The sequence below is a fragment of the Anabrus simplex genome, chromosome 1 (genome assembly GCF_040414725.1).
Source record: "Anabrus simplex isolate iqAnaSimp1 chromosome 1, ASM4041472v1, whole genome shotgun sequence".
In the NCBI taxonomy this organism is placed as follows: domain Eukaryota; kingdom Metazoa; phylum Arthropoda; class Insecta; order Orthoptera; family Tettigoniidae; genus Anabrus; species Anabrus simplex.
Genome location: NC_090265.1, coordinates 508,262,710 through 508,279,726, shown reverse-complemented (window position 1 = coordinate 508,279,726; position 17,017 = coordinate 508,262,710). Strand labels below are relative to the sequence as shown.

At 43.9% G+C, this 17,017-nt stretch overlaps 1 protein-coding gene across 1 annotated transcript in view; it reads left to right on the top strand.

Moving 5' to 3' along the window:
- Positions 1 to 17,017, top strand: part of LOC136868451 (vesicular glutamate transporter 2) — a 169,297-nt gene that overhangs the window by 107,755 nt on the left and 44,525 nt on the right. The window contains exons 2-4 of the mRNA XM_067144775.2: positions 1,116 to 1,302; positions 7,093 to 7,326; positions 16,003 to 16,177. Of these exons, the coding sequence (XP_067000876.2) occupies positions 1,116 to 1,302; positions 7,093 to 7,326; positions 16,003 to 16,177 (596 nt within the window). The remainder of the gene's footprint in view (positions 1 to 1,115; positions 1,303 to 7,092; positions 7,327 to 16,002; positions 16,178 to 17,017) is intronic.

Sequence of the window (17,017 nt, the reverse complement as noted above, 5' to 3'; positions counted from 1 at the left end):
CTGTGTGGTGCGCTATAAAGTGATAACATCATCTCTATGGTAAGTTTCTTGGCTTTTGTGGTCAATATTCGTTCATGTGCAAGCTCATAGTTAAATTGACTCTGGTCTCAGTAACGAATGCTCCTGCACGTTGTATTATTTCGTTTTCTTCCCGATTCACGTTTTATGATTGAAGCATAGTTACATGGCGCGACATTATTCCAAACTTAGTTTTCAAATCACCAATACAATCTACTGAATCTTCGAATTTCAAAAGTCCGATAATTTTGGCTGTTACCTTTTTTCTCTTGCCTCATGAAACTTGCGTATTATTTTTTGTTTGATAGTATTTACTTGTCGTGTGCGGTTTCCCTTGACCACGGTTAAACCTTGTTTCTCTACTGTATTTTCCAAGACCACTTAAATATTACTTTCAATTTTCAGTTTCGGATACCACTTCAGTAGCGTTTCATACATCTTGTATCCTGCGCTATGATAATCATCAAAAATATTGTCTAATGTTTTCTTATCAAATATTGCGATGACTTCGCTCTTCTTGGGAGTTGAACATTATTTTCTTTTCCTCTCCGTATGGAAATTTCTTAATGCTTGCACAATGTACTCCAGATGCCTCCAATACTTCGCAACTCACGCTGTTCTCTTGATTTTAGGTTACTATTGCATCATAAATGTCAAAGTGCAGAATATTATTTATCGGCACGTGAAAGAATTCCTGCGGGCAATATTCCGGGACTTCGTTGTCTCCGAAAATCGACAAAGTATTTCATGGGACGTAGAACCATTTGACATGATTATCATCACCTGTACAGGCATGTATGGAAGTAGCGAAAACTCTAATTTTAGAGTGAGTAAAACAAGAAATCAAAAGGCATCTTAAAAGGAATTTTTAACTAATTAATTCATTAATTACTTTTCATTTCATCAATATTCCCTTAAAACTTCCACCATTCCTTCGGCTCAGCCAAGTCTGGAGTGAAAAATATTGAATTATAGTTACCTGTTGGTTACAGGGCAAGATTTTATCTTGTTATTGGATTGAATTTTGTTCCCCTCTGAGAAGTCTTGAAATTTGATTGTAAAATGATATTGGTTAACCTCCCTTTTTTTCTTTTTAGCACGGAGGTTGTGGATTCCAACCAGGGTCCAACATGGCTATTCTGGCGCCGCCGTCGCTACATCGTGGCGTTCCTCGCCTTTCTGGGTTTCTTCAACGTGTACGCTCTTCGTGTGAACCTGAGCGTGGCCATCGTAGCCATGACCGCCAACAGGACGGTTCAAGGAGAGAACGGCACCGTGTCATATGTAAGTACAGTATAGTGCGAATTGCTCAAACATGGTGTTCCCTAAGGAGATATACTCAGCCCGATACTGTTTAATTTGCCCAGTCCAAGAAATTGTCGGAAGAAATCCAATGCTGCTGTATGCAGAGCATATGATGCTGCTGCAGTCAAAACCGGCTTTACAGGGGGATGGGCAGGCTACGAATTAAGGTACAGCATTTGCCTGGTGTGAAAATGGGAAACCAAGGAAAAACATCTTCAGGACTGCCCATTATACTTTGAGCTGCTATGCATATCTTGAATTCCTTCCCATTAGGCGTTGAAAATGTCCTATTTGAAGTTAAGCGTTTTGACTTGCTAACGATCTGGGAGGCCCTATCATCTTCCCCTGATGGATCTTGAAGTCTGAAGCCATAATCAGTAGTTGTTTCTTCATTATTTGCCTTTGCTATGCAGACATTTCTTGGGATATCCTTGAGCATCTTTAATTTAGTGGTGTCCCCTTGACTCCTGCTTCTTGATGCCGTTGACCAGAGTGTTGGTTCATTCGCTTTCTGGAATTATTTCTCGTTCCGGTAACAAGAGGCAAGGGCTTCTGCCAGTTCAACCGCCCTCCGAGGAGTCCATTGGCACTTATTAAGGAGGGACACCCTATCCTGGAGATCACTCAGCTGGCTAATTCATGTGAGACACTGGGCAATAGGGTCGCCATATCTATACTCCGAAGTTATAACACTTGCACGGAAGACCAAGAAGAGGTTGGAATGCACAAGCAGGGGAGGGAGAGCTCCAGCCGGTAAAAGATATAAATACAGTATACAGAGGTAGATATACTCGTATATAAAGATATATAGATAGATAGATAGATAGATAGATAGATAGATAGATAGATAGATAGATAGATAGAACCCTTTATAGTTCAATGCTACAGTCGATATCCAGTGACTATTAGTGTTCCGTGTTAAACTGGTGATAGTTATTCTGCAGCTATGGAGTTCATCAAGACCACCAAGGGCAAGCAAACCTTTGTTAATTTACAACGGACATCACTACATTGTGGACTATACCAATAGAGATCAACTGACGTATTGAATAGAATAGAATAGAATACTCCCGTCCCCTAGTTCCGGATCGTTCGGTACTAAGGGAGAGAGCACTCTTTTATTGAAATTCGTTCAAGTTTCATACACGCATTACATTTTATAATTATTTAACTGTTCTTCTTCTTCTTTATCTGTTTACCATCCAGGGTCGGTTTTTCCCTCAGACTCAGTGAGGGATCCCACCTATACGGCCTCAAGGGCAGTGTCCTGGAGCTTCAGACTCTGGGTCGGGGGATACAACTGGGGAGGATGACCAGTACCTCGCCCAGGTGGCCTCACCTGCTATGCTGAACAAGGGCCTTGTGGGGAGAGGGAAAGCTGGGAAGGGATAGACAAGGAAGAGAGAAGGCAGCGGCCGTGGCCTTAAGTTAGGTACCATTTCGGCATTTACCTGGAGGAGAAGTGGGAAACCACGGAAAGCCTCTTCCAGGATGTCTGAGGTGGGAATCGATCCCACCTCTACTCATTTGATGTCTCGAGGCTGAGATGACCCCGTTCCAGCCCTCGTACCACTTTTTCAAATTTCGTGGCAGAGCCGGGACTCGAACCCGGGTCTCCGGGGTGGTAGCTAATCACACTAACCACTACACCACAGACTGTTACTATACTAAATATAAGTAGTTTTGTCCTAGACGTTAACAAAGCTGTATTGCCCAGGACAACATGTATCTTTCCTTAACTTATTTACAAACTTAACTTAAGGCAATAAATTATCATTATCAACCTTATAATACAACAGCTCACCTCGCGGCAAACTGGCAAATAACACGCACTTCTACTTCGCAGCAGAAATAATTTAAATAACTGTAAACACCCAGTTTCCAGTAGATACTACAACACTGTGTCAAACCTTTTCAGGCAAAACACAGAAACGCCTTCACAGGCATTTTGAGAATGTTTCCGGTATATTACACCATTCCAATGCTCACTTTAGTGTCACAAGTCCTTTGGGAGTATCCTACCGCCTACAACATACCTTACTTAACGGCTGAATTATGACACGACAATACAATAATTTAAATAATGCTACATTTGTCATAATTTTTAACCTACTGGTACTAGAAATATTTCTCGCCGGCCCCGTGGTGTAGGGGTAGCGCCTCTTACACGGAGGGCCCGGGTTCGATTCCCGGCCAGGCCAAGGACTTTTACCTGCATCTGAGGGATGGTTCAAGGTCCACTCAGTCTACGTGATTACAATTGAGGAGCTATCTGACGATAAGATAGCGGCTCCGGTCTATAAAGCCGAGAATAACGGCCGAGAGGATTTGTCGTGTTGACCACACGACACCTCACAATCTGTAGGCCTTCGGGCTGAGCAGCGGTCGTTTGGTAGGCCAAGGCCCTTCGGGGCTGTTGTGCCATGGGGTTTTAGTAATATTTTACGTATTTACAATATGCCTTACTTAATGTCTGAGTTATGGCTAGAATATAATGGCAACACAATACAACAATTTATATATTACTACAGTTGACATAATTTCTTACCTAGTAGTAATTTTTGTCATTATGTTATGGTACGCAGGCCTATTATCCGTGTTATCTTTATCTTTCATTACTCCCGTTTGTATTATTGTTTTGATGTTTTAAATTTCCTTTTTCCACATACATTTTAACATACAAAAAGGTTTTGCTATTCTTCCCGGTGCAATTCACTCTTTATTTAATATTTTAGCAATTGTATATAATTCTCTCTATATCTATTTTTGTTTTATATTCACTTCCCAGATATTTCACTCTCAGTGCTTTGCTTGCCCTACGAACTCTTAATAGATGCGCTTCTTCCATTTCTTCTCCACAGAGTAGACACTGATTTTCGTTCTTTCTTTCTCTCTCTCTCTCTCTCTCTCTCTCTCTCTCTCTCTCTCTGACCCTTATTTTTACAAACTCCCATTAGCCACGTCCGGTTCCATGGCTAAGTGGTTAGCGTGCAGGCCTTCGGCCACAGGGGTCCCGGGTCCGATTCCCGGCAGGGTCGGGAATTTTCACCATCATCGGTTAATTTCGCTGGCACGGGGGCTGGGTGTATGTGTCGTCTTCATCATCAATTCATCCTCACCATGACGCGCAGGTCGCCTACGGGAGTCAAATCAAAAAAGCCCTGCACCTGGCGAGCCGAACTTGTCCTCGGACACTCCCGGCACTAAAAGCCATACGCCATTTCATTCCCATTAGCCATCACACCATTGCTCTCACTTCTCTGTGAGGAAGCCTTTCTCCCCTTATTGCCATATTGTGTATAAGTTTACAAAATTCCAGCAGTTTCCTTTACATCCACATTCAGCCATATTCGTCTATTTCTCAATATCCTTACACTGAATCTCTTTACTCCAGTAGCTCCCAATTCATATTCTGTCGAGCATCCATTTCACTTTCGTTAGCCTGTAATCATCCTTTTAAGTGTTCCATCTGTTATTTGTATGCTAAATTCAGTATTTCCCTCCCCTCTCCCCTTCTTAACCAATATTTTATTACTTGCCTCGCTTCATCTGCTTGAATACTTATATCCTCGCATAATCTTGTAACTTAAGTTAGGGACCATCCCGGCGTTTGCCTGGAGGAGAAGTGGGAAACCACGGAAAACCACTTCGAGGATGGCTGAGGTGGGAATCGAACCCACCTTTACTCAGTTGACCTCCCGAGGCTGAGTGAACCCCGTTCCAGCCCTCGTACCACTTTTCAAATTTCGTGGCAGAGCCGGGAATCGAACCCAGGCCTCTGGGGATGGCAGCTAATCACACTAACAACTACACCACAGAGGCGGACCAGTATATCCTTTATTACTCCCACACCCCAGCCTATTTACTTATTTGCGAGTATATCTGTTGAGCTCGCAGCTCTACTCCTGGTCATTCTTGATTTATCTAATTGAATAACAGAAGCACCTAGGGAACTTATTATTCTTTCTTCCCTACCCCTAGTTTCCTCAGTACCCGTCAGCCCTTTCTTAGCGCAAATGTCCTTTAAGTTTAACGCTGGCTAACGTTTTTTCTTCTCTTCTTCCTGTGCTAGTATCTCTCCGTGGAACCAATACTTCATGTGCTGCTTGTCTGGACTGGTACTGATGACTTACTTTCGTAACTGGGTCGTCGTGGCCTCCATTTTCGCTTTGATCAGCAGCACCTGCTGGGGCTGCTGCTATTGCTGCAGTTTCAGTTTCTGCTGCTGATGACTCGGCGGGTGCCTTGTTCGTTGTCCATATCCCTGATCTTCCGCATCAGGCCGTTGCTCCATCTCGCGTAGCTGGATCGTCGTCCACTGTCTGCTCCACGTGTCAGCCACAACCACGAGTCTGCTTCCGCGGATATAAGCTTTTGGTCCTGAATACCATGCTTTTTTTAAAAAAAATGAAAGCGAAGCGTTTACATATTTATCATTTCATCTTGATCCAGTTCTTTCTTGATCCATATTTTTGACCCCTTCAGCTTCTTCGTAACCTCCAAAATTGTTTGATCCTTCAATCTCGATACCATGCATACTTTGATCTGTGTCCTTCCCGTGTTTTTCCCTAATATGAATACATAATCAATGTCACTGTTATAGCATTCATAGTTTCTCTCTGATTAAGGAGAATACTCTATCCAGCAGATCATTTGGGTTCTCTTTATCTGTCTCTACCAATCCATATATTATTATGTTTATCCTCCTCTCCGCCTTCTCTCGCATCCGTGTCTTTGCTTCGTTCCTGTACCTTTTCTTCATTTCAGCCATATATCTTATCTTGTAGCAGGCTCTTCTTGATATCATTTCTATTTCTAAGAAGGTCCTCAGTTTCTTAGATTCTCTAATTTGTACCATTATCGTATTCCGAGTCTTATCCACTTTCGAGACCTCCTTAAAGTTCTCCATATCTTCCCAAGACAGTCCAGACCCTGGGTTTAGTTCAGTACCACCGATCACCAATAGCACCATCACCACCACTGATGTTAACACCATCTGCATGATGGTATGGTTATTGATTCCGATTTTTATTGCTTTCATTTTCATTCTGCATTGCCACCTGCTTATGTCACACCGATATTGCTCTATTGATACTCCCATGTTTCACTCGCCTTTGCACTTTCAACACTTTTCACTCGCTCAGCACTGTTGCGTCCTTTCACCTTGCTGCCTGAATTGAAACTGGACTGACTTACTGGCGGTGAGTATTTCAAGAAAATTAAACATTAAAAGGTCCGTGCTTCTTTTAAGGAACCGCTTAAATTCCATGACTTAAAAATTGTGCAATACTGTGTGTTATGGCAAACCCGCTGAGGGTCAGTTTCCTAAATAAAGGTTATATATGTTGGTGAGGCAAGTCGTATTTGCATTCCGGATGAAGCGGGGAGTAAAGTGAGAAAAAGTGTAGTAAATTTAAAAAAACGGTGAGGGGAAAAGAGGATATGAATTCAACAATTTGTACCGTGGAGGTGGGCCAACTCTTCAATCGAAGCTATGTGAAGTACTGCATGTGTCTATTAACACCGGAGTATAAATGCAAATCGAGGCTCCGTGCCAGTGTCACTCCGTGCAAATGTCACCATTCCACTTCTGACTTACGTAGTACTATTAGACAGAGTCAAGGGCTCCGTGCAAGTGTCACTCCTAATATAGTGTAAAGTATTATTTGTTTACATGTACATAAGAGATTCATTTTTAAAAATTTATGATCAGCTTTATCAATTACAACTTCATGTTGTTTAACGACAATGAAATTATTCTCTTTACAGGTTCAAGATTTCGACTGGGACTCCAAGACTCAAGGGCTCATTCTCAGCTCATTTTTCTATGGCTACATCGTGACTCAGATTCCAGGAGGCTGGTTGGCCATGAGAGTGGGTGGTAACCGTATGTTTGGCATCGGTCTGGCTGCTACAGCCTTCTTCACACTGTTAACACCACCTCTGGCGCACGCCAATGTCTACCTGCTGGTGGCTGTCCGCGTCATCGAGGGACTCTTTGAGGTGAGAGGCTCTGTGCTGTCTTGAGTTGTCGTTGTTACAAAGTCCACCTTCGTAGCGTAACGGTTAGTGTTATTAGCTCCTGTCCTCGGGTTCGATTCCCGGTACTGCCAGAAATTTAAGAATGGGAGGAGGGCTGGTATGTGTTTGAAATGATCATATGGAGCTCACCTTCTGAAAAGAGCTGCACCACTCGGGACGAGGACACGAGTTTGTCCGGCTCCTTGGCTTAATGGTCAGTGTAGTAGAAAATACCTGTAGTATCTAAACTCACGACTGCAAACTATAATAATGGCCGTGTGGCCTCCCGAGAAGCCTGGTGCAGGTCTCTTGATTTGACGCCCCTAGACGACCTGCGCGTCGTGATGAGGATGAAATGATGATGAAGACGACACATACACCCAGTCCCCGTGCCAGGGGAATTAACTAATTATGTTTAAAATTCCTGACCCTGTCGGGAATCGAACCCGGGGCACCTGTGACCAAAGGAGAGGACGCTAACCATTTAGCCATGGGGCCGGACGGCTACAAACTCATAGCTAAATTAACATTCTAATGAGTCTCAAAATGCATGTGTCTGCAATGACGACAGGAAGGATGAGGTGCGCGGTGACTCACGCTGCCCTTCAACCAGGCCTTGCCTGGAACCCTTGTTTGTCCACCCACTTTTAGCGTGGGATATCCCGGGAATTATTACCCTACCACAGACCAAATTCTCCAAGTATAACACTAATCTTTACTCAGAGTGACTTGGTGTCACCGAGCAATTCACAACATGGAATTCATTACTTCGCAAAAGGATGAAGTAAATTTAATATACGACGGTTATAGGTTTTATAAGCAGAGAGAAAACAAGTCGGGCAAAGCAGCAAAAAAAAAAAAAAAAAAAAAACTGTCACCCGCGTGTGCCGGTACATTTCTAATTGCAAGTGACAATCGCGTTTTCATTGAAACAGCCCACCAGTGCGTACCTGATGTCCGTGGGTATCTCAACCTCCTGCCGCATATAATTTATGCGAGCCTCCTTGTCAGACCCACCGTTTGATGAGAAAGTTGCCAATTACAAGCGGGCGCGCAGTTCCGGCTGGCACTAACAGTAAACCTTTTTGCAAAAGTTCCGATTATATTTTCAAATATCTACAGTCATTATGTGGGTAGGGTGGGCATTTATCCATTTAAATAAGGACTGGCCAGGTTCGTGTGTTTTGAGACTGAACCAGGTAAAGAAACCTACTCTTACTAATACTTCTTCCACCGAGCTTGATAGCTGCAGTCGCTTAGGTGCGGCCAGTATCCAGTATTCGAGAGATAGTGAGTTCGAAACCCACTGTCGGCAGCCCTGAAGATGGTTTTCCGTGGTTTCCTATTTTCACACCAGGAAAATGCTGGGGCTGTACCTTAATTAAGGCCACGGTCGCTTCCTTCCCAGTCCTAGCCCTTTCCTCTCCCATCGTCGCCATAAGACCTGTCTGTGTCGGTGCGACGTAAAGCCAATAGCAAAAAAAAAAAAAAAAAATCTTCTTCTTTATCTGTTCACCATCCAGGGTCGGTTTTCCCTCGCACTCATTGAGGGATCCCACCTCTACCACCACAAGGGAAGTGTCCTGGAGCTTCAGACTCTGGGTCAAGGGATACAACTGGAGAGGATGACCAGTACCTCGCCAAAGCGGCCTCACCTGCTATGCTGAACAGGGGTCGTGCAGCACAGTGTCTCATTACTGCTAAAACTCACGGATATCAAAATTCACGAATTCCAAGAAGAGTATTAATAAGAGTCCGCCTCTGTGGTGTAGTGGTTAGTGTGATTAGCTGCCACCGCCGGTGGTGCGAGTTCGATTCCCGGCTCTGGCACCAAATTGGAAAAGTAGTACGAGGGCTCGAACGGGGTCCACTCAGCCTCGGGACATCAAATGAGTAGAGGTGGGGTTCGATTCCCACCTCAGCCATCCTGGAACCTGGAAGTGGTTTTCCGTGGTTTCCCACTTCTCCTCCAGGTAAATGCCAGGGTGGTACTTACTTAAGGCCCGGCCACTTCCTTCCGTCTTCCTTATCTAACCCTTCCAATCTTCCCATCCCCCGCACGGCCCCTGTTCAGCATAGCAGGTAGGGCCGCTTTGGCGAGGTACTGCTCATCCTCTCCAGTTGTATCCCCCGACCCAGAGTCTGAAGCTCCAGGACACTGCCTTTGAGGTGGTAGAGGTGGGATCCCTCACTGAGTGCGAGGGAAAACCGATCCTGGGTGGTAAACAGATAAAGAAAAAGATTTTTTTTTGCTATTGGCTTTACGTCGCACCGACACAGATAGGTCTTATGGCGACGATGGGACAGGAAAGGGCTAGGACTGGGAAGGACCCCCGTGGTGTAGGGGTAGCGTGCCTGCCTCTTACCCGGAGGCCCCGGATTCGATTCCCGGCCAGGTCAGGGATTTTTACCTGGACCTGAGGGTTGGTTCGAGGTCCACTCAGCCTACGTGATTAAAATTGAGAAGCTATCTGACGGTGAGATAGCGGCCCCGGTCTAGAAAGCCAAGAATAACGGCCGAGAGGATTCCTCGTGCTGACCACGCGATACCTCGTAATCTGCAGGCCTTCGGGCTGAGCTGCAGTCGCTTGGTAGGCCAATGCCCTTCAAAGGGCTGTAGTGCCATGGGGTTTGGTTTGGTTTGGTTTGGAGTTGTGAGACGACACGCAAGGGCAGAGTCATATTGTTGCTCCAATACAGATGTCACGTCGTTCAGTATCGTAGGTGGTGTACTTGTATGCTGTGGAAACTCATGTTGGCTGCCTCTTTCGTTATGTAATTTGGCATGCACTGAAAGTATCTCCTCATTGTAACGTTCCGCAACGATAGCCTCGCCTACGGGAGAAAGTAAAGATCAATGTTGGCAAACTACCATCAGTCTCGGATGGCTACTTTATAATACGAGGGCTGTATATAAAGTAGTCCAAACACTCGCAGGAGATCGGGCATGCGTAAATAGGACATAGGTGGCGCTGTTGTCGATGTGTAGTGTGCATCTGACGGGCATCCAGTTGGGAGTGTTGTAGCTGTGTGGCGTTGAAGTGAAGAGTGTCGGTTTCACCGCTCTAAAGCATGTTTTCAAAAGGTTATCAGCCTTCGTGGATTGAAATCGGAGTTGCAGGTGGTAAAAATGCATCAGAATGTTATCGAGGATTACGTGAAGCCTGTGACGAGAATGCACTACCGTACAAGTCGATTGCACGATGGGTCAAGGCGTTTCCTGCGGGTCAGAATGAGACTGCACCGCGTAGGTCGGCCGTACATTTATCAAGATCAGATTGACATCGTGAGTGGTCTCGTTTCAGCAGACCATCGATTGACTGTCCTGGAATTATCCATAGACGCATCTGTACTCCGCACAGTGGGTCTCCCCCTCTCTGTCATCAACAAAGAACGCCTTGCCAACGGTCCCCAACGGCTTGCCGAATGTGGATAAAGGTAGTAGACTTTTCGGGTGACAACATATTGAAGGAATGTAGTGCCACTGTACTTGTTAGTTCATTTAATATTGCGTTCTAATATTGCTACTTTATGTGTAGCCCTCGTATATCTGTATAAGCTATAATCATGGCACTTAAATAGCAAGTATTATCTATAATGCAATCCAGATATTTATTATCTGGAGAATTAACGTAAGTTCCATAAATGAGTATCAAATGATGGCTTATAAACCAAACCAAACCAAACCAAACCAAACCAAACCAAACCAAACCAAACCAAACCCCATGGCACTACAGCCCTTGAAGGGCCTTGGCCTACTAAGCGACCGCTGCTCAGCCCGAAGGCCTGCAGATTACGAGGTGTCATGTGGTCAGCACGACGAATCCTCTCGGTCGTTATTCTTGGCTTTCGAGACCGGGGCCGCTATCTGACCGTCAGATAGCTCCTCAATTCTAATCACGTAGGCTGCGTGGACCTCGAACCAGCCCTCAGGTCCAGGTAAAAATCCCTGACCTGGCCGGGAATCGAACCCGGGGCCTCCGGGTAAGAGGAATGATTGCTAATGCGTATAATATTTTCGTAATTTATGTCATTTGTAAATGAATAAATCGACCGATTGCAACCAGATTACCTTCCAACTTTAATTCTAAACACATGTAAGGAACTTTCAAAGCAATCCTACAATTATTTCCTCTTGACAGTAACTTTAACTCAGCCGTACATTGTAGGAATTGGCAAGTCAACTCTGAATCATTTACCTCAACTCCATCATTAGGGGAAATCATAGCAGGAACTAATTTGGAAAGTCCGTGTTTCTCTCATGGTCAATTATATGTAACTTGCTCCAGGGTTAGAACTCCCAGGAATTTGTGCATTTACGCTTCATTAGTGTGAAACGTAATGTTCTTTACCGCACGGCACTGATTAATGATTTCACTGTCAAATTTTTAAAAAATCACGAATCGACATCAATAATTCGCAATAAGTTCAAAAGTTACGAAAATGCAGAGAAATAAAATAATGTAATTCCATTTCTATGTATGATATATTTTCAAGTGTTCGTTCATATAATATTACATTCTACTACCACAACAGATCATGGGTATTACTTCATTACCTCGAAACTTTGCAACATGACCAACGTGATGCATTGCTGGTAATTGCTAGTTTCTTATAATCGAAGCCATTTTTTTTAAAACTTTCGACTTATTTAATTTATAACTGTGCGGTTCCTCACTGTTTCGAAACTAATTCATTATAAGATACACCAAGTCGCGTAAGTGCGGCCAGTATCCAGTATTCGGGAGATAGTGGGTTCGAACCACACTGTCGGCAGCCATGAAAATTGTTTTCCGTGGTTTCCCATTTTCACACCAGGCAAATGCTGGGGCTGTTCCTTAATTAAGACCACGGCTGCTCCCTTCCCACTCCTAGCCCTTTCCTGACCCATCGTCGCCATAAAACCTATCTGTGCCGGGGCGACGTAAGTCTGCTTCTAAAAAACGGAAAAATGAACATACGTTTAGACAATACCTGAAAAGAAAACATTTATTCACAGATTTTAAAAATGAAAATCCACAGTCCATTTCCAGTCATTCGACCCCCATCTAGCGACGAGTATAGGAATTGTGCCGGCTGCCGAAGCCTTTCGCACTCCTCTGGGGCAATGATTAATCACTGACAGATGAAATGAAATGATATTGGAGTGTGATCCTTGGAATGAAATATTACAGAGAAAACCGGGGTACCCGGAGAAAAACCTGCCTCAATCCGGTTCATCCAGCACAAATCTCACAAGGAGTGACCGGGATTTGAACCACGGAACCCAGCGATGAGAGGCCGGCGTGCTTCCGCGTGAGCCACGGAGGCCCTTATTAACATCTTATAAAAACCATACCAAACCAAACCCCATGGTACTACAGCCTTGAAGAGCCTTGGCCTACCAAGCGACCGCTGCTCGCCCGAAGGCCTGCAGATTACGAGGTGTCGTGTAGTCAGCACGACGGATCCTCTCGGCCGTTATTCTTGGCTTTTTAGACCGGGGCCGCTACCTCACCGACAGATAGCTCCTCAATTCTAATCACGTAGGCTGAGTGGACCTCGAACCAGCCCTCAGGTCCAGGTAAAAGTCCCTGACCTGGCCGGGAATTGAACCCGGGGCCTCCGGCTAAGAGTTAGGCATGCTACCCCTACACCACGGGGCCGTCTTAACATATTATACCTGTTAAATTTTTGTCAAGTGATTTTTTGTAGATTTCTTTATTGTGGCGTTGATTGATATTTTACGAACAATTCTGTAGTTTTAGAGTTGTTATTGTGTGTTTAATTAAAAATTCTAGTTTTATATTATTTTCTTTCGTGTGGAAGTTTGTCCTTATTGAAGCTCATATTGTATGGCAACTAGCCGGTCCTTTCAAACTGTTCTTTGAGTCATCAGTCCATAGACTGGTTCAAACAATTAATAAAAATAAGTGATAATTGTATGTATTTATGCACGTCCTGTAGATATGATGCACACGGTTCCAACTGTTACTAGGACAGTCACTAATTAGCCTACCGAACTCGAGAACTGTGGGTTCAACACTAATCTCGGTCATTTTGAACATTTTCTTTTTCACCCCTTCTGACTTCCATGCCGATGGCGGACTTCAACGGGATCCAGAGTGTCACAATTCGTCTCAACAATCACGAAAATTATGGGTGCGACACTAATATTTTTCGATGAATCTTACATGTCGTAGGGGTGCTGGAGGGTGTCTTACCCCCACAGTATTTTTCTCCAGACCGGGCGAGTTGGCCGTGCGGTTAGGGGCGGGCGACTGTGAGCTTGCATCCGGGAGATAGTGGATTCGAATCTCATTGTCGACAGCCCTGAAAATGGTTTTCCGTGGTTGCCCATTTTCACGCCAGGCAAATACTGGGGCTGTACCTTAATGAAGGCCACGGCCGCTTCCTTCCAACTCCTAGGTCTTTCCTGTTTCATCGTCGCCATAAGACCTATTTGTGTCGGTGTGACATAAAGCAGTAACAAAAAAAAAAAAAATCCAGATAGTAAGTTTGTGTGTTCCAAGTTAGGTTGAAATTGCTGGTTTGCCTATCGACGCCTGCCATTTTCAATCCTTTAGCTTCGCCGATATCTTTACGTAAAGATGTTACTCCTAACTGTGTGCAACCCGCTAAGTATTGTGGGCTACGGCAATCCTTCACCAGCAATTATTGGAGTGGTCACTTAGTAATTTAATTTTAGGATTAACAGTACCCTCAAAGTTGACTGAAATGAGACCAGTCAATGCCTGATGATTCACCGGTGAAAAATTCCGAAGAGAATTCCGGTCCAGTATAACGGCCGGTCGGAATGGATAGAGCCGTTTTTAGTAAACCTTCTAATATATAGATAATAATTATTACTAACATATTACTAAAATGTCAGGGATCATCTGAAGGCTGCTTCGAGGTCCATTCAGCGTACGTGATTAGAATTGGGGAGCTATGTGACGGTGAGATAGCGGCCCCGGTCTAGAAACACGAGAATAACGGCTGAGGGGATCCGTCGTGCTGACCACACGACACCTCGTAATCTGCAGGCCTTAGGGCTGAGCAGCGGTCACTTGGTACGCCAAGGCTGTTCAGGGGCTGTAGTGCCATTGGGGGTGGGGTAAATTACTAAAATATTTCGACATATTTTCTAACCCCATGTGGATGGATGTATTCATGTAAACATGTGGTGGTTAGTAGTGTGATGAGTTGTGTATATAATAATAATAATAATAATAATAATAATAATAATAATAATAATAATAATAATAATAATAATAATAATAATAATAATAATAATAATAATAATAATAATAATAATAATAATCAGCGTATTCGCCGTCCAGGTATATGAGACTTTTATCTGACGTTGGTTATTCAGAGTAAGGCGATAAGACTGATGGCCAGTAATAAAATCCTTATAATTATCCCAGTCAGTAAGAATTTTTACATCAGTGTGTAAACGCGGTTCGCGACGACTTTCTTCGTTTTCATATAAACAGTATGAAACTGCTCTAATTTAACAACTTCTGTCATCTAGTATTGGTTCAATCCTTCGGGTTTCCATGAGTAAATTAGGTGGACAACGTTTGTAACAAAGGAGTGAGAGGGAAAAGACCAGTAGGTAGGCCAAAATGTGAAATGGGAAGATGTAGAAGAACAGAAATTCTACTCTAACAGAAAGAAATGGCGAGCGCTTGTACACAACACCCGGAAAACTGGAGCAGGAAAATGATGATGATGATGATGAATGTTTGTGTAGTCAATGTGGAATACTCTCGACGAACCACGAATCCACGACTGACCGCTCAGTTATGTAGACTACAGCGAGGAGACATCATACCAGACGGCGCATGCGTGGGCGTCATTTGAAATTCCCGTCCCGCACATGGCCGGCAGTGGAGCAGCAGGTGGCGAGCGTTTTGGCCAACCAGAATGCGACATTTAACTTTAATAACTGAAAATATACGTCTCGAACTATTTATGCTTTACGATACCAGTCGATTCAGCCGTTCTCTGAAACTGCGGTAACATAAGTCAGCCAGGTGTTTGAAATATATAGATAAAGAAGTCAACATATTATGAAATAAAATATTGTATGTTACAAGAGAGAATATGTTTCTAGCATTCGTTTCGTAAACATCTCAATTCCTGTAAAACTTCACGTTCGGCCCTTGTAACGTAAATACCCATAACGGTTCCAGAAATGTTAAGTTCATTCAAAGGACTGTTCTTAGTGTGTTACATTATCACTGCTCCCCATACGTGTTACTTGCGTTGTTCCTAATGTGTCACATATCACTGTTCTTCATACCTGTTACGTACATTGTTCCGAGTGTGTCACACCCACCATTTTCCTTCATCCCTGTTATGTACGCTTTTCCTAGTATGCTACATGCCAGTGTTCTCATAACTATACCTCTGATTTTTAGGTGGTAATAGGTTAGAATGCAAAGTAATTTGGTTTGTAGGAAGTGTGATGCAACCCATTGTACCACAATGTAGGAGGAGTAGCATAAATTTAAGGAGTTCTATAGGTTCTGCCCCTAATATCTATGCAAATCTCATACCATAGCCGTTGTACAGTGTAGGGTATACTTGTTACTGGCTTAAGTAAGTTTGCATTCTAACCTATCAGTACCTAATAATCCGGACTCTACTCATAACTGTTATTGTTCCCAGGGTGTCACGTACCCCTGCATGCACGCAGTGTGGGCCCAGTGGGCACCGCCCTTAGAGCGCAGTCGGATGACGTCCCTGGCCTTCTCCGGCAGCTACGTGGGCACTGTGGTGGCCATGCCCCTGTGCGGCTTCCTGGCCAAGGAGGTCGGTTGGCCTTCTATCTTCTATGTCTTTGGTAAGATAAATATTAAAATAACCTTATAACTCCCTTAGGCTAACTTGTAAGCGGAATTAAAGTAAAGTAGAATATTTTGTTCTGCCATAATACAATAGTATGTGTACAATGAGGTGAGGAAAAGAATACCCATATCTCACAAGTCGCTGAAGTTGGAAAGGTGAAATTCGACATTGAAAAAACATGTATATTTCTAGAAATTAATTATATCTCTCTAAACCCTTACTTTCTTCTTTCTGAAATATTCAACTGTCAACAAATCAACAGAAGACAACATATTCCACCAAAGCTCAATGAATGTTGAACACAGTTCCCAGTGTATTCATCTTTCTATCTGTACATACGAAATCGTATTTCTGTTGTAATATAAACAAAACACTTAATATAATATAACAAACATGAAATGAATAAAATTATTAACTGTAATGCCGTCCACCTCTGTGGTGTAGTGGTTAGTGTGATTAGCTGCCACCCCTGGAGGCCCGAGTTCGATTCCCGGCTCTGACACGAAATTTGAAAAGTGGTACGAGGGATGGAACGGGGTCCACTCAGCCTCGGGAGGTCAACTGAGTAGAGGTGGGCTCAATTCCCACCTCAGCCATCCTGGAAGTGGTTTTCCGTAGTTTCCCACTTCTCCTCCAGGCAAATGCCGGGATGGTACCTAACTTAAGGCCACGGCCTCTTCCTTGTCTATTCCTTCCAATCTCCCCATCCCCCCTCAAGGCCCCTGCTCAGCTTAACAGGTGAGGCCGCCTGGGCGAGGTACTGGTCATCCTCCCTAGTTTTATCTCCCTACCCAATGTCTCACGCTCCAGGACACTGCCCTTGAGGCGGTAGAGG